The sequence below is a fragment of the Cololabis saira genome, chromosome 4, assembly GCF_033807715.1.
Source record: "Cololabis saira isolate AMF1-May2022 chromosome 4, fColSai1.1, whole genome shotgun sequence".
NCBI classification, from domain to species: domain Eukaryota; kingdom Metazoa; phylum Chordata; class Actinopteri; order Beloniformes; family Belonidae; genus Cololabis; species Cololabis saira.
In genome coordinates this window covers 16940404-16962956 of record NC_084590.1, presented here as the reverse complement: position 1 = coordinate 16962956, position 22553 = coordinate 16940404, and the positions used below count along the sequence as shown (strand labels likewise).

Genomic DNA, 22553 nt, shown 5'->3' with positions numbered 1-22553 from the left:
AACCCGAAACCATCGACATTTGCTGTTGCACATGGAAGTTTCTTCTCGTAGACTCTGCTGTGAGAGCCAGATCTTCAGCACAGCTGTTTCCTAAACCCCTCAAAACATGTTTGCACATTTAAACAATCAATGAAGCTCCATTGCCTTTTGCCAGGCACAGATGTTTCCCAAATGATGATAGCAGAGTAGCAAGCAGAGTGTTACGTTTTAAAGGATCAGTGGACCGATCATTGATCGGCACCCACTGTGCAGCATTGTCCCAGTTGTTCTGTTAGTTAGCATACGGCGCACTTGGAAGTGCCAAAACAACCAGAAGACTCACAACAAGGAGAACCTCACCTTCAACAATGAGCATGAATGCAGTGTCACCAGGACGTCATCATTTCTTCACCTAATATTGCAACTCATCAAAGAGGCATTTAACAGTAAGCTTTGCAGGCAGAAATGACATGAATATAATCACTGGGTTTGAATTTACATCACCAAAGGTTCAAAACCTACACATGAGGTGTATCTGTTCATGAATGTCTTTATGTATTTATTAAAGTACTTATTTTATCTGTTAGTCTATAATTTTAAGAAACCAACCCATCTACAACCGAGCTCCATCCCTGGAAGATGCATATACTGTATGTGGGAAAATAATGTGAAAAAAATTTGTTTTTATCTGTATGCATGGGCCTACATGAGAGTAAACAATACAATTAGTGTGAGATGAGAAACGTGTCTCAGTTTCTTAAGAAAATAATTATAATAGTAATGATTATTATTAATATTCAAGCTCACCTTGTGTATCAGGTTTATGGTAAGAGCTCCAGTGGTGGATGTTTTATGTTTTGAAGGTAGCGTTTGAGATCAAGCAAACCTTCAGCAACAATGCAATGTGGTTTACAACCTTTTATCCACGAGGTTGTAAAAAAGGAAAAAAGAAAGAAAGAAAAACAGTTTAAACTTTAACCCATAGCTAATCAACAACAGAGCTACTGGCTCATGGTGATGTCAGCACCTTGCTTGACTGGTCCGTCTTCGATTACAACCTGCCAGCTAACGGGATAACAGCACAACAAGCGTGCACAGCATTACAACAAAGTGCACAGCTAAGCGAAAGACAGGCTAACTCTCTGTGACATTCATGGACTAATGTGTTTTATTGAGTTTTGTGGCTGTGGTCATGTTTTATCATTTGGGTATGAACTGATTTTGCTTTATAACTAACGTGCTTCTGTTCCAAGATCCACATCAGTGCTGTCAATCAAACAATCAACAGAAGCAAACAGATTAAAAAAGGCCTGTCTGCATATATTCTTTTGATCTACGATATGTTGAAGTACACACATTCAAACGTTACACAAATAGCAATATATCTTCCTGCAATTTTGGTAAAAATAAATTCTTCGATCATAGTTTTGTCCACAAGTACATGTTCCCAACCTTTTCTGTATTAGGACGTCTTTCAACCATACCTGGCTATAAATGGCAAAGGTAATGGCAGTAGACAATATCTTTTTGACATTTTCATTAATTTAATCATTAATCAGGCCTCCAAATAGTTATTTTTTTAATTTATATAAAAATCAGATTTCTTTAAATTCAAGGTGCTGCCCTGAAGAGTGGAAGTAACATCAGTTGAATCATACCTGGAATCACAAAGTAGGCCGTGGGTTTATGAACCAGATGCAATGTGATCACGTACTGTCTTTATAAACTCACATAGCCTGACGTGCATAATCCCCAGTGCTGAGTAAATATATTCAGCGCAGTCAGCACCAAACCTTGAGCACATTTTCTCCCTCATTCACGTTCACTTTTCCTTTCCATCATTCATGTCGACAACTGTTTAGATCCCACCCACAACACTAAAACACTGTCAATGACTTCAGCAGACTGTCTCTTCACTCCTAGTGCCTCCCATCCCCGCTGCTTTTATCAGTGACAGTCCTGCCCTTGGTAAAAGTGGAACGCTGAAGAAAGAGAGGAAAAATGTCAGGCTGTATTGGCATTTTGTCCACTACATGTTGTCCTTGCCAACCTTATTCTCCACTCTGCCATATCCATCTCTGCCAAGTCACAGCCCTGCCCACTACCGTCTTATATGCTGGCCAGAAAAGTAGATTACAGAGAGGAAATGTCATAAACTCTATGGAGAGGAAGCAGAGGTTGTCAATTATACATGTGCCACTCTGCTATCTCTGACTCACTTTCTCCACCCACTCCAAGTGACTCGGTGGAGACTGGTCCTCTCTCATCCTCTCGCTCTCTGTCTGTTGAAGTCTGACATCTGTCTTTTACTGCGCTGACACATGCACGCAGGCTCACACACAGACAACGGCCCACATCGGGTGATGGCTGGAGAAACAGTTGTCTGAACTTTACCCACATTATTGCGATGGGTTAAAATCTTGTTGCACAAGATGAAGTCATGCATGTCTACATGCTTAAGATTCTATAAATAAACCACTACAAAAGGGATCTGAAAGAAAGGACAGTTGGAGCAGAGACCATGGCTGTGCTTTTAATTAAAGGCAGGTTCAGAGGGACGTCACGGCAGACACCAAGCATCTGGCATTTTGTCCAAAATCACCATCGTTTACTGCTTTGGACCAGATTATCTCCGCAGCCGTAGCATTAAAGCCTGTAGATGCCAGAGGGGAGTAAAACATTGAATTAACAAAGAGGTTGCTCTCCATAAGAAGAATTCCTCACTTGGAAATAAAAGGTAGCAACATGTGTCCAATAAGCACGCTTCTCATTAGAAAACTGAAAAGGGTAAACACATTTTCTCTCCATTAAATTTTCAGGCATTCAGTAAACATCTGTTGGCATAAAACCCTGCCAGGTTGGATGTGTCACTCCACTTTAGAGCAAACTCAGCTCACAAGGGAGAAGGCAAGTTTTCGAGTTGTGGTGTTGAGTGGTAGTTATAACTAAGCATGCCTCCTGAAAAAGTGCAATCTCAGAGGTCCATCCAAGAAAAGCGATCATAAAGAAAGAAGAAATAAAAGACTGTACTCAGTCCTCTCTTTGACTAGATAGTGTGTTTCCCACAGACAGAGCAGAGAAACTGCTTATCAGCAGTGAAAAGAAGCAGCTTTGACTGCACTCGACACATTCTCTAGGCATCCTTACATGATCAGGAGGATTTCTTTCTTCCAAAAGACAGCTTGCACACAAATGAAGCTGCTGTCTAACATTTTTCTCACCAGTTATCTGGGAAGATAATACTGACATCAATATGTTCCAGTATGATAGTGGGATAATCATTGTGATACAAGTCTGAACACATTTGAGAGAAGTGGTTATAAGTAAGACACTCGTGTTTCAGAAAGGGTGTGTACCTTTCAGTAAGTTAGAGAGAGGAAGAGGAAGAACAGAAATAAACACACCGCAAGAAGCCAATGCAGAATTCAATTTTTTTTTTATTTCAGATATTAATTTGTATTTTATTGATTCATGCATGGCCCTGCGACTGACCGGCAACCTGTCCAGGGTGAACCCCTGCCTTTCACGTGTACTGAGCAGGTATGGCTCCAGCAGACCCCCGTGACCCTGTAGTACGCAGGTTGAGAAAATGGATGGATGTTTCATGCATTAAAGACGATAAAAATACACTAATTGTGGCATTTTCCCCCTCAGTCTAACTATGTTAGATATAACAAATTGACTTTTGTTGTAAGTGAAAAATCTTTATTCTTTCATGAGGAACATTTCTTCTCAGATACAAAATCGTAAATGATATCCTGGGCGTTTATCCTATTGTAGAGGCTCCTAGCAGTTTCAGATGCACGATTGCAACCTAACTGTACCCATGATTTTTTGTTAAGTTTTAATGAAACCGGTTTGACTTGGAATTGGACTTGGAGGCAAAATAGTGACAGTGATAAATAAAAGTAGAAGTCTGTGAAAGTGTAATTAAGAGAGGTATTATCAACATGAGCAGGTGGAAACGTGTTTAAAGGTTGTTAGGGTTTGATGGGGAGGTTTCTATTCACACTTGACTGTTAACCACCAATTCATCTGCCACTTACTTTAGTCTGAAACATCACTTTTTTCAAATAATTGCTTTCAGTGTCTGTTTAGATTTAAGAATTAACAGCTAATTGATTAAAGACGGGAGAAATAAAGTGAATTTCAGCCCAGAAAACTGTTTGTCTCATTCATGTGTCTCCTCACTGTCTCCTATATGCTCATCTCATGAACATACGATGAAGAAAAACTGGGTCTTCGTACACAGCCCTGGCTCCATGAAAAGGAAGAAACAGGGTTGGGGGACAGCTTGTTCCCCAAATCATAACAACCATTGCTTCAGCCAAATCATGATTGCTCAGTTTCAGGCAAAAGATCGTGCCCATGCATATAAAGTGGGGGAGGGGACTGAGGTTTGGAAGAGTTCATGATGGGACATCTTATTTTGGGAAGCTCTGGAGAGAGAAAGGAGTGCTCTCCTTGTTCAGTTTAGGTTTTCATGATGATGTCATCCAGAAATTGCATACCCTGTCTTTAAACCTAGAAAGAAGGAAAAAAAAATGCTATGACTTCACTTAAACTCTGTCATTACACCTTTTAAATTTACGGAATAATGGGTCACATCACCTCTACAGATGACACAAAGTGTGACACATGTGAAAGAAAAGTAAGGATGAATGGCGTCAATGAAGAACATGAGTACTGGTACTGGATGATAAAGCCACAAAACATCCTATTGGGAATATTTTTTCTTAAATACATACAGTTATGGTACCAGTTATCTCTGTGGGGAGTTTAAGGTGTGGTCATTAGAGAGCCAGCTGTCCAGAACTCACATAGCCTACTATATCTCTCTTCTGTCGTTCTTTTTAACATTTGTGGCTTCTTTTGGGTCTTCTGGAAACTAGATGCAGCAAATTGGTGAGCCAAATCACAAACACACCAATAGATAAAATACTTTTGTTGTTGTATTTTTTTAAATTGGATTATAATGTGGATGTAAGTGTGCGGGTTTAGTGGCTGGCTATCGATCCCTCACCGTATGAATGGGTGGAAACACTGTTTAAGATTCTTCCAACATAGACTGGAGCAGATTCAAATTAGGATCTCTGGGCTGACAAAACCAAAGATGTGAGCATAAAATGGCAGAGCAACGTTGTATTACATTGTGAACAAAAGATTTGTCCATTTTTTGAATACTTTTTTGCTTGGTGCACTGGCTGTGACAGTGAAATATGAACTCTACACCAGGAGGATGTCAAAGATTGTTCAACCGGTCTCCATGTATTAAATGTATCTTGACTGCTCTTTGTTCATTTCTTTGACATTTCACCTGCTTCTCCAGTCCAAGCTGCTCTTGCCTTATAATGAACAGGAAGGGTCGACTTATTTAATATTATTTAAGAGCAGGAGTTGAATATAAGGGGTAGGTGTGCATGATAAAGACTGGAAATAAAGAAAAAGCCTGAGGGAAGGCACTGGCAAAATAAGCTACTCTCTGCTGCAACTCATCAGTGTTACTATTGTTTCTTTTACAGCGTAATGTGAAAGCAAGATTTCATCAGTCAGTTAGGGACACCTGGTAGCTCTTACTGTGCGCCTCGCAAATGTCCGTGCACTGAACTAAATGCGTAGGAGTAGCGTAAAGTTCTGCTGTGACACTGCACAGCGAGAATCTAAATGTTTCAGCTTTATTCTGTAATTTCACAGTACAAGGAGAAATACAAATGCCACAACATGGGGTGAAGTTGGTTATTACTGTTAGTGGTGAATTGAATCACATGCCTGCCTATGGGGTGTTTGTTAGCGTTTGTGCTTCCGTTGGATCCATATCCTCTGTCTCCCCTGCAGCATGAACACAAGCTAATGACCAGGCATCCCTGCTGAAGCTAGATCCAGCCTGTTCTGCAGATTGAGCTCAGTGACATGCTGGAATGGATGATCTACTGTACCTCACACCTCCAGCCAAGCTGCAAGTAAACATCCACTTAATGAGTTGGACTACTTCCACTGACACAAAGCCCCGACGTCACAAGAATTGATCACGATGCTCGCCTCCTATCACTAATAGATGCTCTATGGTCCCATGTTGTTGTTTGCAAATGATCTCCCTGCTTATGACACTAAAGTTGCCAGCCCACTGCAAACCCCCACCCCACCCCCGCACACTGAGGTCGGGGTCATCCGTCATGATGTTGCAGCTACACCTCTGTAATACCCTATGCCACCTGGCATGAGTCCAGTTCTTAAAATAGTGTTGGAAAGAGGTTTGGAAGAAGGTACAGCGCTCTGTAAAAGAAAGGGAAGGGGGGATGATGAGGAAGAATATGAAAGGGAGGAAAAATGACTGCGGTAAAGCGGGTAAAGAAGTCTTCTATTAGGGTAGTGGAGGGAGAAATATTGGCCAGTGCAGCCCCGTACCATTTGTCCTCGTCAGGAGCTTAAATAGAATCAGGATCAATTATTCATTGGGTCCATAACTCGCAATAAATGTTAGCAGAGACAGTGAGGCTTGGGCAGGGGCAAGAAAGCAAGATTGACGTCAGAGATGCTTATTGAGGGACAAGTTTTAAAGTCAGGACAAAACAGCTTAATAACCAATTATAGTTTAGGCCCGGGAGTGACATTTAAAGGCCCTTTCCGTTGTTTGATGTGCTACTTTAACCGCACGATTATCTGTGAAAACACAATGCAGCCATGAACCCAATGGAGCCACGGCAACATCAAATCAGCTCAGCATGAATAATGCTGCTTGAGGCAAAGAGAAACACAAAGTGGCCTTAAAACGTATTATTTGAGTTGGAGGAAGTGTTCTGTGAGAGCAGCGAATTTAGACGATTCAGTTCTTCAAATTCACTTTATTTCTCAGAGTTCGTCGATCCTGATCTTCTGTGAATTTTCTCAACTCTTTCCGGATCTATTTGGTAGAGAAGAGGTTACATCATCATCACACGTGCAAAAAAGAAAGAAAAGAAAAACATGTAACTGAGGAAAGAGTTAAAAATGTGTTGCACTAGAAGAAACTGCAGAAGCTGTTGGGGGCTTGTTGGACCTGCAGAGAGACTGTTATTTAGACATGAGGTGAAAATTAGTAATCAGTAGGGGGAAACAGTATGAAGCTACACTACATAGAAATCAGGAGCACTGGTGAAGCTTTCTGCTGCTGATCTTCTAACATCCATCAAAGCATTCATTATCTAGCTTCCTCCTACTCAGGGTCACAGGGATTTGCCAGAGCCTATTCTAGCTGCCTTTGGGTAAAAGGCAGGATTACACCCTGAGCAGGTCACCAGGCCTGATATTCTAACAATTTTCCAAATTATGACTTCAGCCAGATCATTTCTGTACTGAAAAATCAAATGTGCCACTTGCAACACAAGTGCAGCTTTTTATGAGAGGCATGATAATTCTAACTGGCTCAAAGCGTGACATATTTACCCTTACAAGCCTGGATCATGACACCAGTCCAGATCTCAAGGCTACTGCCAAAAGAAAGCTACAACAAGGTTTCAATGCTGGAAGTGCGATTGAGCACACAATCAAATGAATGCCCGGAAAATGTACAACATGGTTACAGAATGGTATCTGCTCCACAACGTTGTAGTTTGGGGTTTTGATGAGCAGCAAAATGAAAAATATTCTGTGTTTTACCCGAAGAGATGACAGATCAGGGTTGTCGAATTCTGAACCGGTCAACTTTGATCAGCATTGCAATTAGGCTTATTTTGTAGAGTCTTTGTTTTTGTTGGCTTTATGTTCTATGTTTCAACTGAGCTCACTGCATTAATGAATTATTAATAGTATTTTTGAATATAACCCATCCCTCCAGACTGACCTCCATCTTTCATTCATTGATGCATGGCAAAACTTCTTAAGATTAAGTTCGACACTTGTGTTTCGTGATATGATTAAACATCAGTTATTGGAAGTCAGGCCTGATACAGCATAGCAATCCCATGCCACGATACACCCATCCAATGCAGTCACTGCTCTTTAAGAAACATTAGGGACGGTAAACAAAGAAGAAATGAATAAAAGAAGTTTTACTTATGAAAAGAAACATAACATAGCAGTCTGAATTTTTCATATCCAAGTACAAGCACTTTTACTTTGTCACAGATCTTTCCAGTGTGTCACTCCTTGACTAGCAAACACCAAATGGCTGCAAATGGCTGGACCGCGACACACTGACACCCATACCCCATGATGCACCATGACTCTACGGTTGATACAGTCATGGTGGGTTGACAGTATAGATCCCACTGAAAACACTTTTGTCTTGGTCAATATTTTACACCCAGCTACAAGAAAAAAGATGAGGCTCTTGTTGCAAACGCCAAGAATTTCCTTTAACCTGATGGTTTGATTGTTCTATCTGTTTTCCCTTTGCTTTTTCTTGGAGGCCACAGTGCAAGCACCTTGTTAAGTCACATTTGACATTGCAGTTGGTTCAGTTTCCTACTCACTTGCTCACTTGGTATTACAAATCATGTCATGCAAGGTTTCCTATCTGTGCATTCATATGCAGATTTTAGTATGCGGGTGCCAGGCTGCGACTGGTGCAGCAGGTAAAAACAGGGATGTGGATTTGCTATTGGAAGCCAATCCCACAGAGTATTAGCCACAGTCTTTAAAATGACTGGACAAACCATCCATGGCATCGCCTATAGGTTTTCTGAAGAGCACTTTTGAAGCCTGCGCCATGATGTAAATGGGCTGGAACACACCCACCACATGTCAATTAAAACTTGCTGTGGCTACCAGCTGCTTCAGACGATTCCTCTGTGTCATATTATTAACACATGTATTGCTTAATGTAAATTCCCCAGACATGGTAAATAAAAATTCCCCCCATTTGGAGTTGTCATGAATGTGAAATCAAACAAAAAAGACCAAAACAAGAAAGAGACTAAACAGCTCGCATTCAGTAGTTGGAAATATTCCCATTCCTTTATCTATTGCATTTCATTGTAATTCTCTTTTGGAGTAAAGATGAAAAAAACTTTATTTTTGAATGTAAATTGGGTACATATATCAAGACTTTTTCAAGGTCTATGTATCTACAGCTACGTAATTTAATGAGCAAAATACATTTGACTTGGATTGATAAATTACATTCATAATAGTGATTTTGTAGTCCAACACTTGACAAAGAAGCTCTTTGCAATGCTTTGAAACCAGGCTCTGAAAATGAGTATGTAACAAATAGAAATATAGATATTCCCCCTGAAATTATACTGCCAATAAATACCAAGGATGTTACACAGACACAGACAATTACTAACATTTAATCTTATATAATGTATTTTTGGCTTTGCGTTGGCACAAAGTCGCATGCACAAACGTACACATCAGCAAATAATAGAAGACATAATTTACTTCATCTTATGCCTCTTTAACAACTAATTAGCATTGTTAACATTCAATCTTACGACTGAGAATAGATTTGTGATGACTGATTATGACTTTGAATCTGTACTCAACACTTCCATCAGAATGTCTCTTGTATATCCACCCTGGCACAGGAGCAAAAGCCTGAGGCTCAAATTATCACACTCCGATAGTTCTGGTGATAATTGACTGTAGGAATGCCAGGCACTTACTCATGAACATGGAAACACTCCACTGTGCATCTCCAAATGGCTTTAGCAAGCTAATGGTGGTTGTGGGAAAAATGAGCTCACGCAAGGCAGAGGAGAAGACGCAGCTTCCAGCTTCACTCATTTTCTCCAAACGAAAGAGATTATCAGGACCCCCCAAAGGCCTCAGAGATTGAAAGCTTCACAAGCGGAAATGCCAAATAACTAAGAGAAATTAGATGTGAACCTGGGCCAAAGTTTTCTCATTCCACTCCCCCACCTCACATCAGAGGCAAGGACAATACAGTGTGGAATATACGTGAAATAACCTCTGTAATAATAACCTTTTCCAATCCGTCCTCCTTTCATTTATTTCTGCCTTTCTTTTCTCATCTCACTTTGCCTCACATCATTTGCTCTGTCTTCATTCATTTCTGTCTCAGTACTCAGTACCCTCTTTTCTCTCCACGCAGTCAGAAATGCAGAGTGTTAGCGACAACTGGAGTACTTTCCGTACCCAGATGGCCTGGCAACTAGCTGTCTCAGTAGACAACAAACAGCTCCTCTGCTCCCCTCCCCTCCGTAAACCTGCACAACCGGTGTCGGAGCAGGAACAAAGACAGCACTCATATGAATGTCTCCCCAGGAAATGCAATTGGGCAGCTAGAGAAGTAGCTAAAGAGGTGGCTGGGGACAGCTAAATCTACCAGTTTGTTTCTCTGATCAGAAAAAAAATGAGTGTTTAATTGCTCACGGGTGGTGGTGTTTATTCACACCTTACTCACACATACTACTGTAATTTATGAATTTTTCTTTTCAAACTCTATGACATATCATAGATAAACTGCCTGCAAGAAAATAATGTTCATGGCTTATTATTCACATGCAAAGTCCCAATTAGAGTTAAAATGGACTGATTTTGGAAAGCATTCAATAAGTAATACAAGCACTGTATAATGTTATGTTATGAACTGCCCTCGATCTTAAACATTTATGTCATCTGATTGCAAATCTCCATATATGTTCCTATAATCAGTTCAGATGTGATCAAGCTGGATGGAGGCGCTCTGTGCCACAAGCTGAAATTTTTGACATATAAGTTCTGTTGGAACCATAGACTGCAAAAGACAATGGACGAAGCATTAGTCACATGACCCAATGGTTTCCGAGGAGCTGCTTTGAAACCCCCTATTTTTATACTGAATTCAGCCATGTTGCCCTTTAAGCCGATAGGAACATGTCCACCATATGTTTCCTTCAGCTGATCGCCAAAATAGCTGCAAAGCTGGCAGCATACTTTTACAGCAGAACATGCCATTTCACATGTCGTCTCGTTGGCGAGATCAGAAATTACTGCTGCCTTCAGCCAACACTGCTGATTGCTTTGCTAAGTGTAGCAGTAGAATGACAATTACGGGAAGAGGAAGTGATAACGGATACCTGATACTGGTATTTGTCATGATAAACTCTCACCACAACATATTTTATATGGCTGAAAGGAGCTGTACCGCTATAAGATTACTAGAAAGCTACGTATGTTTGTATTTTAGAGAAGGCATGCGATACTCTGTTGGCCAAGACAAAGTCAAGCACATCAGGGACATTGACATATTGACATCTGTCGCCAAATAACCTAGAAACTGGACACAAGAAAATGTTTTAGTGAGACATGCTAGCTAAATATGGGCATGTGACAAGTGGCAGGTAACCCGCATAAGAGGACAGTCGGCATAAATGAGCCTGGAAATGTACAGATGACAAGGAGCCACACTCTCACTGGTCAGCTCTAGGGCACTTTCTTCATGTAATCTTTAGGTTGGTGTGGTTGATTCAAGGCTGGAATATACATGCTGTTTGGATCCTTTCTCACACACAACCAGCTGCAGCGCGTCATACCGGATGTAACCGGCAGTAAGCAGAGCCAGAGTTGTAAAAATAATAAAATATTTTGTATAGTAGTAGTAGTAGTAGTAGTAGTAGTATCATAAAACAGCTGGTGGAACAACCGATAAATAAACAAGACAGCAACACTGGATGGAGAGGAGATCACTGCATTGCTTTCCTTGCGATCTCAGCAACAGGCATCAGAACGGCTTGTCCTAAAAAAAGAGGAAAATTCTCGACGTGGACGAGTGAGGGCGCAACGCGGCCAAACCCTGTAGGGGGGTCCGGGGGCATGCCCCCCTGGAAAATTTTGAAAAATGGACTCAAAATGGTGCATTCTGGTGGTCTCAAAGCTCCATAATCACATATTTTATCAATGCAAGAATAGACACAAAAAATCTGAATTTTTGCAAAGAATGATGCATTTTGATAACATAATAACACGCATTCATCATCATGGGTAATTCTTCATGCATGAATAAATCTTGAAATGAAGATAATTATATCTTAAACTTCTACAATGGCCAGAATCCCCCTTTCCCACCGAAAAAACTAGGGATGCACCGAAATGAAAATTGGAGGCCGAACCTGAAGCCAAATAAAATTTAAAGACTTGGCTGAATACTGAGTACCGAATAGCCTACGGAATGCGGTTGTTCACAGTTTTTCATTTATTTTGCCATTTTTTTCACAATTGCATAGATAATAACAACAAAAACAGTAAACTAATGAGTTGAGCCACTGTCAAGCAGCTGGCGATGCGGTTGCTTAAATTGACCAAAGGTGGCTCTCTAACATCACAGTTTGTGTACTGTGCGTGACTCTGACGCTGGTTAGTAATTAAGGAGTTAAAACTCACTCGCCACTTAGGGGATTCAGTAGCCAGCAGAAACGGCAGTAGGAGCATTTATTACATTTATTAACTGTAGTATCGCTATTATGAGAGTTTATTTCTCACAGTATTAGCCTAAAGGGACTTAAGTCTGATTTATGGTCCCGCGTTACACCAACGCAGAGCCTACGGCGTAGGGTACGCGGCCGTATGCACCGTACGGCGCGCATCGCCGCGTACCCTACGCCGTAGGCTCTGCGTCGATTTAACGCAGAACCATAATTCAGGCTTCACTCACTACCGCAACGTGTTGCCTCCAGGCTTTTCAATGAGAAGCACACCGCAAAACACATATTCCATATTCAGCGCCGCTTATTTTTTGCATATTATTTTTTTCTTTTCTGGCCTGGCGCATCGCGTTTTCGAGTCCGTTGTTTGGGGATTTTTTTTTTTTTTTGTCCCCGTTCCGCGGAAATCTTTTGCTGAGACCAAAATCCGCGGAATTCCGCGGATCCGCGGAAGATTCTGATGCCTGCAGCAAAGGAATCACCGCCAGCACCATCGGAGCTGGCGAGAGCTGTTTGGCTGTTACACCAAAGCCGTCGGGAGACTGGAGAGCTCGTTCGTCTTGCCAATGCAGGCAATTGATGATGAGAAACGGCGGCAATATTTTCGCATTTCCTTTGTTTCGTTTGACGACTTGTTACATGGGATTGTCCCACTAATTCAGCTCAAAACCACACACGGCGAGTCCCAGACCGCAGCAGAGAGGCTGGCTGTCATCCTGAGCTACGTGGCAACAGGGATGAGCTGTAGCAGCCAGTTACAAGCTTGGAGCATGCTAGCGCATGTCGTCAGGGGATTCACTTACCAAAATATCTAGAGCAAAGTTTTCAACGGACGTTTGATCCTCGGTGGACAAAACACCCATCAGTGCCATCACCGCTGTGTTTGCCCTGCATCTTCTGACGAGCACGACTCCGTATCTGCACCCAGAACTGTGCCGATTTGCCGCTATCTGTTCTGATTCGCATGTTTGTCACGATGCAGCGGCATTACGACATCATACAGGTGGGGATCACAGCGCACCTGCTCAACTAGCTTCTCTTCAAAACATTCCACCAATTTTGCGACAGCCACTGAACATATATCCAAGAGCTTCTTTAAACTTTTAACTTTGCTGAAAGCTAAATTGTGTATTTCATATATCTGTCATGCTAAATAATATGTTCTGTATATTTACATGGACCACTAAAGGACATTGAAGTGATAAAGTTATGTGAAAAAGTTATGTCTTACACTGTCTTACACCGTGTACACTGGAAGTTATGGAAGAAAAAAAGAAAAAAAAGATATAATTCTGAGAAAAAAAGGCTGAATTCTCACTTTTTTTCTCAGAATTCTGAGATTCAATTAAATTCAATTTTATTGATAAAGCGTCTATTACAACCCAAGTTGTCTCTAGGCATCTCAAGAAACCCAGAACATGACCCCCGAGCAATTATTACATAAACAATGTCAGATAGAAACTCCCTTAGTGGGAGAAAAGCCTTAAGCCAAAGTCAGAATTCTGACTTTTTTCCCAGAAGTGTATATTTTTTCTTCAGTTGCTCTATTACTCTTGCTTAGGAAGGAGCGTTGAGACAAAAAAAAGAGAGAGAGAAAAAAAAAAGCTAAGTCTATTTCTCTTGTAATCTGGTGTGGTGATCTGAACAGAAAACAGAGAAATGAATACAGTGGAAAACTAATACTTCCTCTATCTGCTTCATTTTTTCTGTGACATGTCCAGCACAGTGGTGCAAAATGTGAATCTGGGCACTGTTTCCCAGGCTGATCCCTCAGGACCCACAGCCCTCTCCAGTTCTACATGGAAAGCTCGATGCATTATGCATCACCATCCGAGCCTATTTTGGAGCAGAAAAGCACAAAATAAAGAGAAACACGGAGCTTCCCTGGCTCCAGCAATCAATCCCACAGTTGCTCGTGTTTCTGTGGAAAACGAGGTCTTGTTCCTACCATACGGAATTACCAAGAGGGAAACATGAAATATTTACAACTGTCATCCCCTTTCCTCCATCTCCTCTTTCCAGTTCAGCATTCCATGTGGATAAAAAGTCGAAAACAAAATTTGCAGAGAGATTATGGTTTGTTTTTTACCCCGTGCGTATCTGGATGATTTGGGTATTCATTGGTAAGGAAGCACCATGTGAACTGGTTGAGGTCAGATCTGTAAGATTCTCCCATGAGGGGACAAGATGACACATGCAGAGGTGAGCCATGAGATTTGATTTATGGTGAGGAGAACTGGCTCAGGGGGAAGCTGGCAAAAGCCAGATCCAAGCTGCATGTAGGAAGAGCGATGATGTATAGGCAAGCGAGGCTTTTACCATGCATAAACAGACAAACAACCATGAGAAAGCATGTGTACATGCATACATTCATGATCCCACACTAAAGCACAGACCACCGGGGTTTATGCTGTTCTCCTGTTCTTACACTGGTGACCTTGACATGGAATATGCCACGCTCACTATGAGAATGTGTTTGTGACACCTAAAAAGTGCCTGTTCTGTTGACATGAAGATTGCCCAACCAGCCCACACATCACTTCCTGCTCTCTCTCTCACACTTTTTGAGAGTGTGCAGAAGCCATCAAAACGGACCAGCACTCACACAGGATTTGTCTTCAGTTTGAAATTGTGAAGTTGTAATTTTCTGCATCTGTCTGCGTGCAGGAAAACAGTCCTTTGATAGTTGCAATGTCTTTTAATATGTCTACTTTATTTTTGTGTGATCATGTTTGTACTACCACAGATGAGCTTTCCCCCCCCCCCCCCCCCCCCCCAAATAACCTGGATAAAAGCAAAAAGCTTTCAGTTGTATGGAAACATTGGGGCTTTTCCAATACTCAGAGGGACATCAAAGCACCCAGCAAGAGACTGTACTATTAGAAACCATGGGTGGGCTGAAAATATATTACAAACAAATCTAGTCTCTGTTCCCATCCACAGTAAGGGCATGCTGAGGAAAACAGACTTGTCTCAGTCATTTGGCTCCTCAAAGGACTGTGATTAATCTTACCTTTGATGTTGCTGAAACAACAGGAGGATGGTTAAGACGGTGAGATGAGGATGCCACCATGGGAGTTAAGCGGGAATTTAAAGACTTAGTAGAGTGCGGCTCTAAATGTCACACCAATGACGCAAATTGAATTGAATCATACAGGATATCCACATTGTATTGCTAAGAGTAACGCAGCATGCAAACACAATGCCAAATGTCTTTCAATTCGAAGATTTGGCCGGGATGGAAGGATTCAACTCTCAGAGGAGAGAAATTATATTTTGCACAGGGGAAAACTATCAGAATTTGTCAAAACGATATGTGTATCAACATGCACCTCTGATTGCATGAGACTTACATGCTGGGAGGTGAAAATGACAGCCGAGTTCTGTGGAAATGCTGAAACACATGTACCTGGATGCATGATCAGTGGAAATATCCATTCACTGTGTGTTCGTTCAAGAGGTGAAGATGTGCATTAGGTGAGAATTGGGCAGAATCGAAAACTGCTGGCAAGCATTTTTTTTTAACTACTCTCACTGCATTTTCATGTGTTTATGAGACACCCCGCCCATGTGCAAGCAGGCAGATGCAGTCATTCGTACTAATAGGGCTACTTGTCATTCACTTAATCATGTGCTGCTTCAAACTCATGGTCAAATTACTTCCCTCATTATAATTATTTGATGCAGACGAGTTTTATTATATTTAACCAGACAAGATACACTTCCCAGAAAGTAGTTAGAAGATGGGTCCGTGTTATAACTTTTTTAACAGTGTAACATTTGGTGCCCCCCCCTCCCCAACCCCCCACCACCACACACAGAACAGGTCGCTACTGTTGCCGCTCATGAGGAGCTTCCACTCATATACAGCAACACTGCCCCTGTGTGGTGCAGCCAAGAGAAGATGGAATGAAGATTGAGAAGAATAATCAGGATATCAATGTTTAACTACGTATAATCATATTCATAAAATGGCTAATGTTTCAAGTCAACATAAAACACTTTTTAATTATTAGATTCATTAAAAATGATGTAAATTTGGTTTGATCAGATCAGACTGGCAGCAGCCTGTAGGTTAGAAGTGTTTTGAAAAGGTCAGAAACATCTGCATTCATGAAAGACTGCGTTGCTTGCAGATAGAGGCTTTACAGAGCCTCCAAAGCTCTGTCCTCCGTATTGAAACGTAGCACCAGGATGTGGTTGGAAGCATAAACCAGTTTACCAACGGTCATCTCATTCAGCTGAATACTGAATGCAGTTCATTACAACGCAGCGTTGTGTTGAGAGTAAGCTGTTTCTTTAACTGTATATTATATTTCAAAATTAAGCTTTTATGTGACTGATGTCTCATTTTCTGGCGATGATATTATTGCCCCTTCTGTATTACTGTAATAGCATATGGAAGATACTATAAAGCTCTATCATCAGCTCTATTGCAGCTCAGTTTATTTTTTGTTCCTTGCCAACTCTGAAGGGAAATAATTGGCTTGTTATTTGTTGGCTGCTCTACTACCCTCATTAGCTAGGCCCTAACTTTGTCATTTGCTTTATTGTTGGGCATCTCATTTACAGTGGCTGCATCTGTGCTTTTATTTCTTTTTCTTCCACTGATGAAAACAATATTGTTGATAGAGCGCAGTGTGAGTGCATACTTAAAAGCTGCAGGCCCTATTTATCAAAACAATAGGCTAATGGATGCTAAAAGGGTGAAAGCTTTAGGCAACTGGAATGTCTGTTAACCTTTCTGCATTGGGACATCACCATACATAGCACTGTTACCAACTATTATTCAATTTGCTGACACTAAGTTAATTATACCATGTCTATTTATTTTCTACACATGTAGTCACTTTATACTGAAAACTATTTTCATAAGTTGAAATGAGGTGAAATGATTATCTTTCCCATAATCTTATCAGTTCTGATTAATCATGACACATACGCATATCCTCCTGCACCTTTAACCCTCCACATGCAACCCCGACACCACTGGCTAAATTCACTCTCATAAACTAGAGTTCTGCAAAATTGAAGCTATAAAAGTAAATCAAAGTGCACAAACAAGATACAGAGAGCGTACTACTCACTGTTGTTCCGTGAAGTATTTGCAATTAAGAGCTTAATCAAGGCATGATCACACTCTGACTGATAAGAAGCTCCAGCGGACTGATGCAAAGCCACTTTATGAATAAATGACTCACACAGAAAGAGAAAGCTTGAAGTCAGGCCGTCAGAAAACACTTGTGTCAAATAAAAAAAAACTAAAACAGAGCCTGCTAAAGAATCTCTCCGCCGAAAGCCCGAAAATGAGATTCTACCTGCCAGTGAGCATCTCCGTCGGTGCTTCTCTCTATCTTCCCTCAATTCCAGCCCATTAGAGGAAGTAATTACAAGGGCTGGCTTGCTGGAGCGAAATGTGGATTCAAGAAAAAGGGCTGCTCACTCAGCACCAGGCCATTATCTTAATGCACGGAGAGGACGGCAGGTGCATATACTGCAACGAGACTGTAAACATGACAATGTTATCAAATCCAGGTAAAAGTGCAGATTCATCAGCTATCTGATCTGATTGTAATAGAGCACTTGAACTTTATGTCACTTACAATTGGACCCGCACACACATTCTTACTATCCCGCAGGATTTATCAGGCGGACCCTGTCCTTTGGTCTACATTACACACACACACAGAGTGAATATAAAGGGCTGGGCCCTTGCACTCTCTCTCCTCATTTTGCAAACAAACTGAAGTGAGCTGCTACCTTCATTCACATCCGCAACAAAAATGCCTGCAGACTACAATGGACGCTGGGAGATGGTCAGCAATGAGAACTTTGAGGATGTCATGAAGGCCCTCGGTAAGTTCCACTCATGTGTAACGCGTGAACACTGCACAGAGAGAGGGAATAGGTAGTTCAAACTAGGCATCAAATAATTCTTCACTGTAGTGTGCTGGTGGGGAAAGCCCGTTCTGTGGTGGGACTGGACGTGGACAGCCTGGATGGAGGCTGAGGAGAGGGTGAAGGACAAAATCTGTTCAGTCCTGGACGATCCCTCTCACCCTCAGCTCATTCAGCCAGCGGTTTGTTCCATCCGGGTCCATCCAGGTCCAGGACTGAACGACTCAGGCGCTCCTTCACACCAGCTGCCATCACACTCTATAAAGACAGCTTGACCCAACCTCTCCCTGCTCTGGATAGACTTTTACTTTTTCTTTTTTTTTTATTCTCCATCCACTCTGTTGCTGCGTGCATGTATATATTTGTATTTTTTTATTTTTCATCTTTATCTATTTTCGTTGTTGTCTATCCCGTTGCATGCTGCTGTGATACCGGAATGTCCCCTGGGGGATCAATAAAGTACAAATTTATCTTTTATCTTTAATTAGAGTGCTACATTTTAAGACACAGCCAAGTAAAAGCTACAGTCGGAGCAGGAAATCTGGCATGAATGTGACAGAGGGGGTGAGGTGGGGAGTGAAGAGAGAGAGGGAGAGACAGAAAAGGAATGCTGTGGCCCTGCTTCATTTCCTTATTGAGCTGCTGTCAGGCCAAATTAACCTCCTCTCCGTGAGCCGTTGCTGTCTGTTACCGCGCCAAATAAGTATTGATTCAGACATTTTTGCATTTTCATCCCCCTGATCCGAAGAAACGAAAGATGAATCTGACCCTGGATCAGGCAGCAAGCCAGCTCATTTAATGCTGAGTAAAAAAAAATAAATAAATAAATGTAAAAAAGAAAAAGGCTTTCCTTTTAGCGCCTCATTGATCAGGCCCAGAAACACTTTCATTATTCACGACTCTATCTGCAATTCATAAAACAACTACGGTCCTTCCATCTCACCAAAAATCCAGGAAACCCTCTGCGCCTCCATCTCATTTCCATCAAGCGGAAAGGAAAATGACAACCTTATGGAAATGGGTCAAAGATATATTTCAGATGGGTAAATATAAGGGTCCCATCTGTAAGAGTGATGGGGAGAAATTGAGTTTTTACTTGAGCGAAAATAGGATATGAATATCCTAATTGTCAGGATGGACGGTTCACTTTGGCAGAGCCTGACACTAAAAGGGGTGGAGAAACTCATTTAGGCCTCTTTTGACTTGAAACACAGTTATTTCTCAGAGGAAAATGAGACTGCCAGAAGCACAAGTGAGCGAGAACGCATAAGTTGCCTGCTGTCATACAGTATGTGTACTTCTGAAAATGTATGCTTTAGGTGTATCTTTGAATACCGAACATGTCGAACCAGGATGAGAGAAGTCTTCTCAGCTCTTTTAAACTCGTGCAAAATCTGCTAACCGATTCACGACTGCGCATTTGACATTTGGTGCACATCTTCACAATTGCAGACATCGACTTTGCCACCAGAAAGATAGCTACCCACCTGCATCAGACCAAACATATCGTCCAGAACGGAGACAAGTTTGAAACCAAGACTGTGAGCACCTTCAGGAACTATGAGGTCGACTTCACTACGGGTGTGGAGTTCGATGAGCAGACGAAGGGCCTGGACAACAGAAAAGTCAAGGTGATACTTGCTTCTGAACCCTTTTTTTTGTCTCAAGCCATATGGCTGAACACTGTCTGAATAATTACAGCTGAGAATAAATACTGATTTATCACCCGCTGTGCGCCTGTTTGTGTGGTGACTGTGCTTACTCCCATTTAGACTCTGGTTAACTGGGACGGAGACAAGCTGGTGTGTGTGCAGAAGGGTGAGAAAGAAAACCGTGGCTGGAAGCACTGGATTGAGGGAGACATGCTGCACTTGGTGAGAAATGGATGAAAACAGTGATATTTGTTCAACTTTTGATATATTTGCATGGGGATATGGTTTTCTTCAGTTCATTCAGTTCATCTTTCAAGTTGGCCTTATCAACAGATTATAAAAAGAGCAATTCAACATAATCTTCCTCAATGACATCTTATCTGTGGGCTATAATAATAAAAACATGACTATCTGAAACACTCAGATATAAGCGCCGACTGATTGACTCGCACATCTTTGTTGCATCATGTTGTTCTCAAAGTCTGAAGGTCTCTGTATCTTCTTTCAGGAAATCACGGTTCTCGACAAAGTCTGCAAACAAGTATTCAAGAAAGCAGAATAAGACAAAGCAGACCAGCTGATGTGTTGTGTTGCCTTTTTAAATGTGGACAACTGTAATAAAATGATTTAATACAACTACATTTGTATGACTTTTTTCAGCATTTTGGACTGAAATATTTGCAACACAAATCCAGACACGTAGCTGTGTTTTCCTTCTTTGTTTTTAAACGTATGTAACTAGTAAAATGTGTGTTTGTGTCTGTGTTTGGCCTGTAAAACGTCTAAAGACCAGTGCAGGGTGTTTCCTGTCTTTCACCTGATTACCATGGGACAGGTGGACTCCAAGTCTGTGGACATAACAAGGGTATAAACTGGTTAATTAGGGATTTTCAATACACAAAATAAAACATTATTTTAAAACTTGACCCTGACCTTTTAGTACAAACTCTCCCTTAAAAATATTTTTTATATAGGATAATGATATATTCATAGTAAACAATATACATATATAATTTTATAAACTGAAACAAACACTGATGAAGCACTAAAAACAGTTAAATAAAATGAGTGAGTTTCGTCGTGTGAACCCTTACATTCTCTGGCAGATATGACTGAGGCAAATACCTCCAGAGCTGCTGATAGTTTTCTTTTTTTCCCGTCTCTCCCAGTTTTATAAGAGTTGTCAGGTACAACATGTTCTCCAGCTTCTTCGCCGGATCTGCAGCCTGTTTCACAGGAAGCCTGCAGGATCCACGTAGCCAAAAAAGATTGCTTGAAGTCAGAAATCCGCAGCGACAGATAAACGGGAACTGGCTGCTGTACTTTCAAAATAAAATACCTTTTTCATCAGAAAACCTTCAAAGACAAGATGTCTATTGTGGATATTTTGGATGTTTTTTTTTTCTTTTTCTTAATCAGTGCTCAATGTTTACTGTACTTTTGGGGGTTTTAGGTTAAATGTATTGTGTCAGTTTTTGAAACATCAAACATCATATACTCCCCATGCATCCTGATTATATCAAAATGTACATCATAGTGTGCAGAATGCAAAAATTTGGATAATCTGCAGTGAGAATGAGAAGTAGCTGGGTGGTTTATTATTTATGGGAGCATATATAGCTTGCAACTGACCAGCCTTAGCTTTGAAATCTAAAGGCAAAGCTACTAAATTTAAAGAGTCTTTTCAGGTAAGACTAGCTAACTATTAACTAGGCCAAAAAGTATTTTAATCGGCTTTAGCATCGAGAGTTAAAGATTCTGACATTTTCATCTAAACAAAAGACGGCACTCAAATCATTCCTCTGCAAGGCAGATGTATTTGCTGTTTTGAGCAAAAGCTGTGGTAACAGTTTAATTTACTCGTCTACACAGCACACACTTCCTTGACTTATTTTTGTTGCTCTGAAGACCTTATGGGTCACCCTGACTGGCCGTAGCACTAACCTGCGGCGTGCAAAGGTAGTTTGATAAGCAACCGCTGGTCCTGCCCCCTGGATCGGGAGGCCCTATAGGTGGTTTCCAGGCCCGACATCCCTCCGGATGTGGGTCTGATCTATCGGCCCAGATCACTCTGGTTCTCATACGATACAGTTCGGAGGTTGGAGCGGTCATGTGACAGGCTTCACTTACTCTTCTTTTTGTAGGAACAGCTGTTTTCGGGTGGAGTACTGTGCACCAACAACCAGCATGCAGTACATAGTGTATACTACATTTATATATATATATATATATATATATATATATATATATATATATATATATATATATATATATATATATATATATATATATATATATATATATATATATATATATATATATATATATATATATATATATAACATGATATTTAATAATCTGAAATTAAATTCAAGCCACTGCCAGTTTGTTAATGGCTGTTCCTGGTTTTATTTTAAGGGTATGCTTGTTATGTTTGTAAAACTTTGCCTGTATCACTTTGAAAACTAAAATACTTTTTTAAATTTGATACTAAATCGTTTACTTATTTTGTTTTCTACATGCCATTACTTTGTAAATCTGCACAGGAAGTGTTTGTTGTGATCGTGCGCTTGGTGGATAAACTTTCTCCGCTCAGAGGGAGCGCTGCTGCTTATTTAACTGCAGCTCAAAGATTCACTGAGAGACATCATGGTAGGTGGAAAAGCAAATGAAAGAT

General features: G+C 41.0%; 1 protein-coding gene and 1 long non-coding RNA gene across 2 annotated transcripts; one reads left to right on the top strand and one right to left on the bottom strand.

Moving 5' to 3' along the window:
- The first annotated feature begins 18023 nt into the window (after window positions 1-18023).
- On the top strand, window positions 18024-20512 carry LOC133441582 (retinol-binding protein 2-like). The gene is made up of 4 exons (XM_061719020.1): window positions 18024-18182; window positions 19677-19855; window positions 19997-20098; window positions 20385-20512. The coding sequence occupies exons 1-4, from the start codon at window positions 18110-18112 to the stop codon at window positions 20436-20438; spliced, it is 408 nt and encodes a 135-aa protein (XP_061575004.1). The 5' UTR covers window positions 18024-18109; the 3' UTR covers window positions 20439-20512.
- On the bottom strand, window positions 20470-21095 carry LOC133441583 (uncharacterized). Its single transcript, XR_009782487.1, has 2 exons — window positions 20971-21095; window positions 20470-20724 (listed from the first exon to the last, which is right to left on the bottom strand). It is a non-coding gene; the product is annotated as an uncharacterized LOC133441583 (long non-coding RNA).
- Between the last annotated feature and the right edge of the window lie 1458 nt (window positions 21096-22553).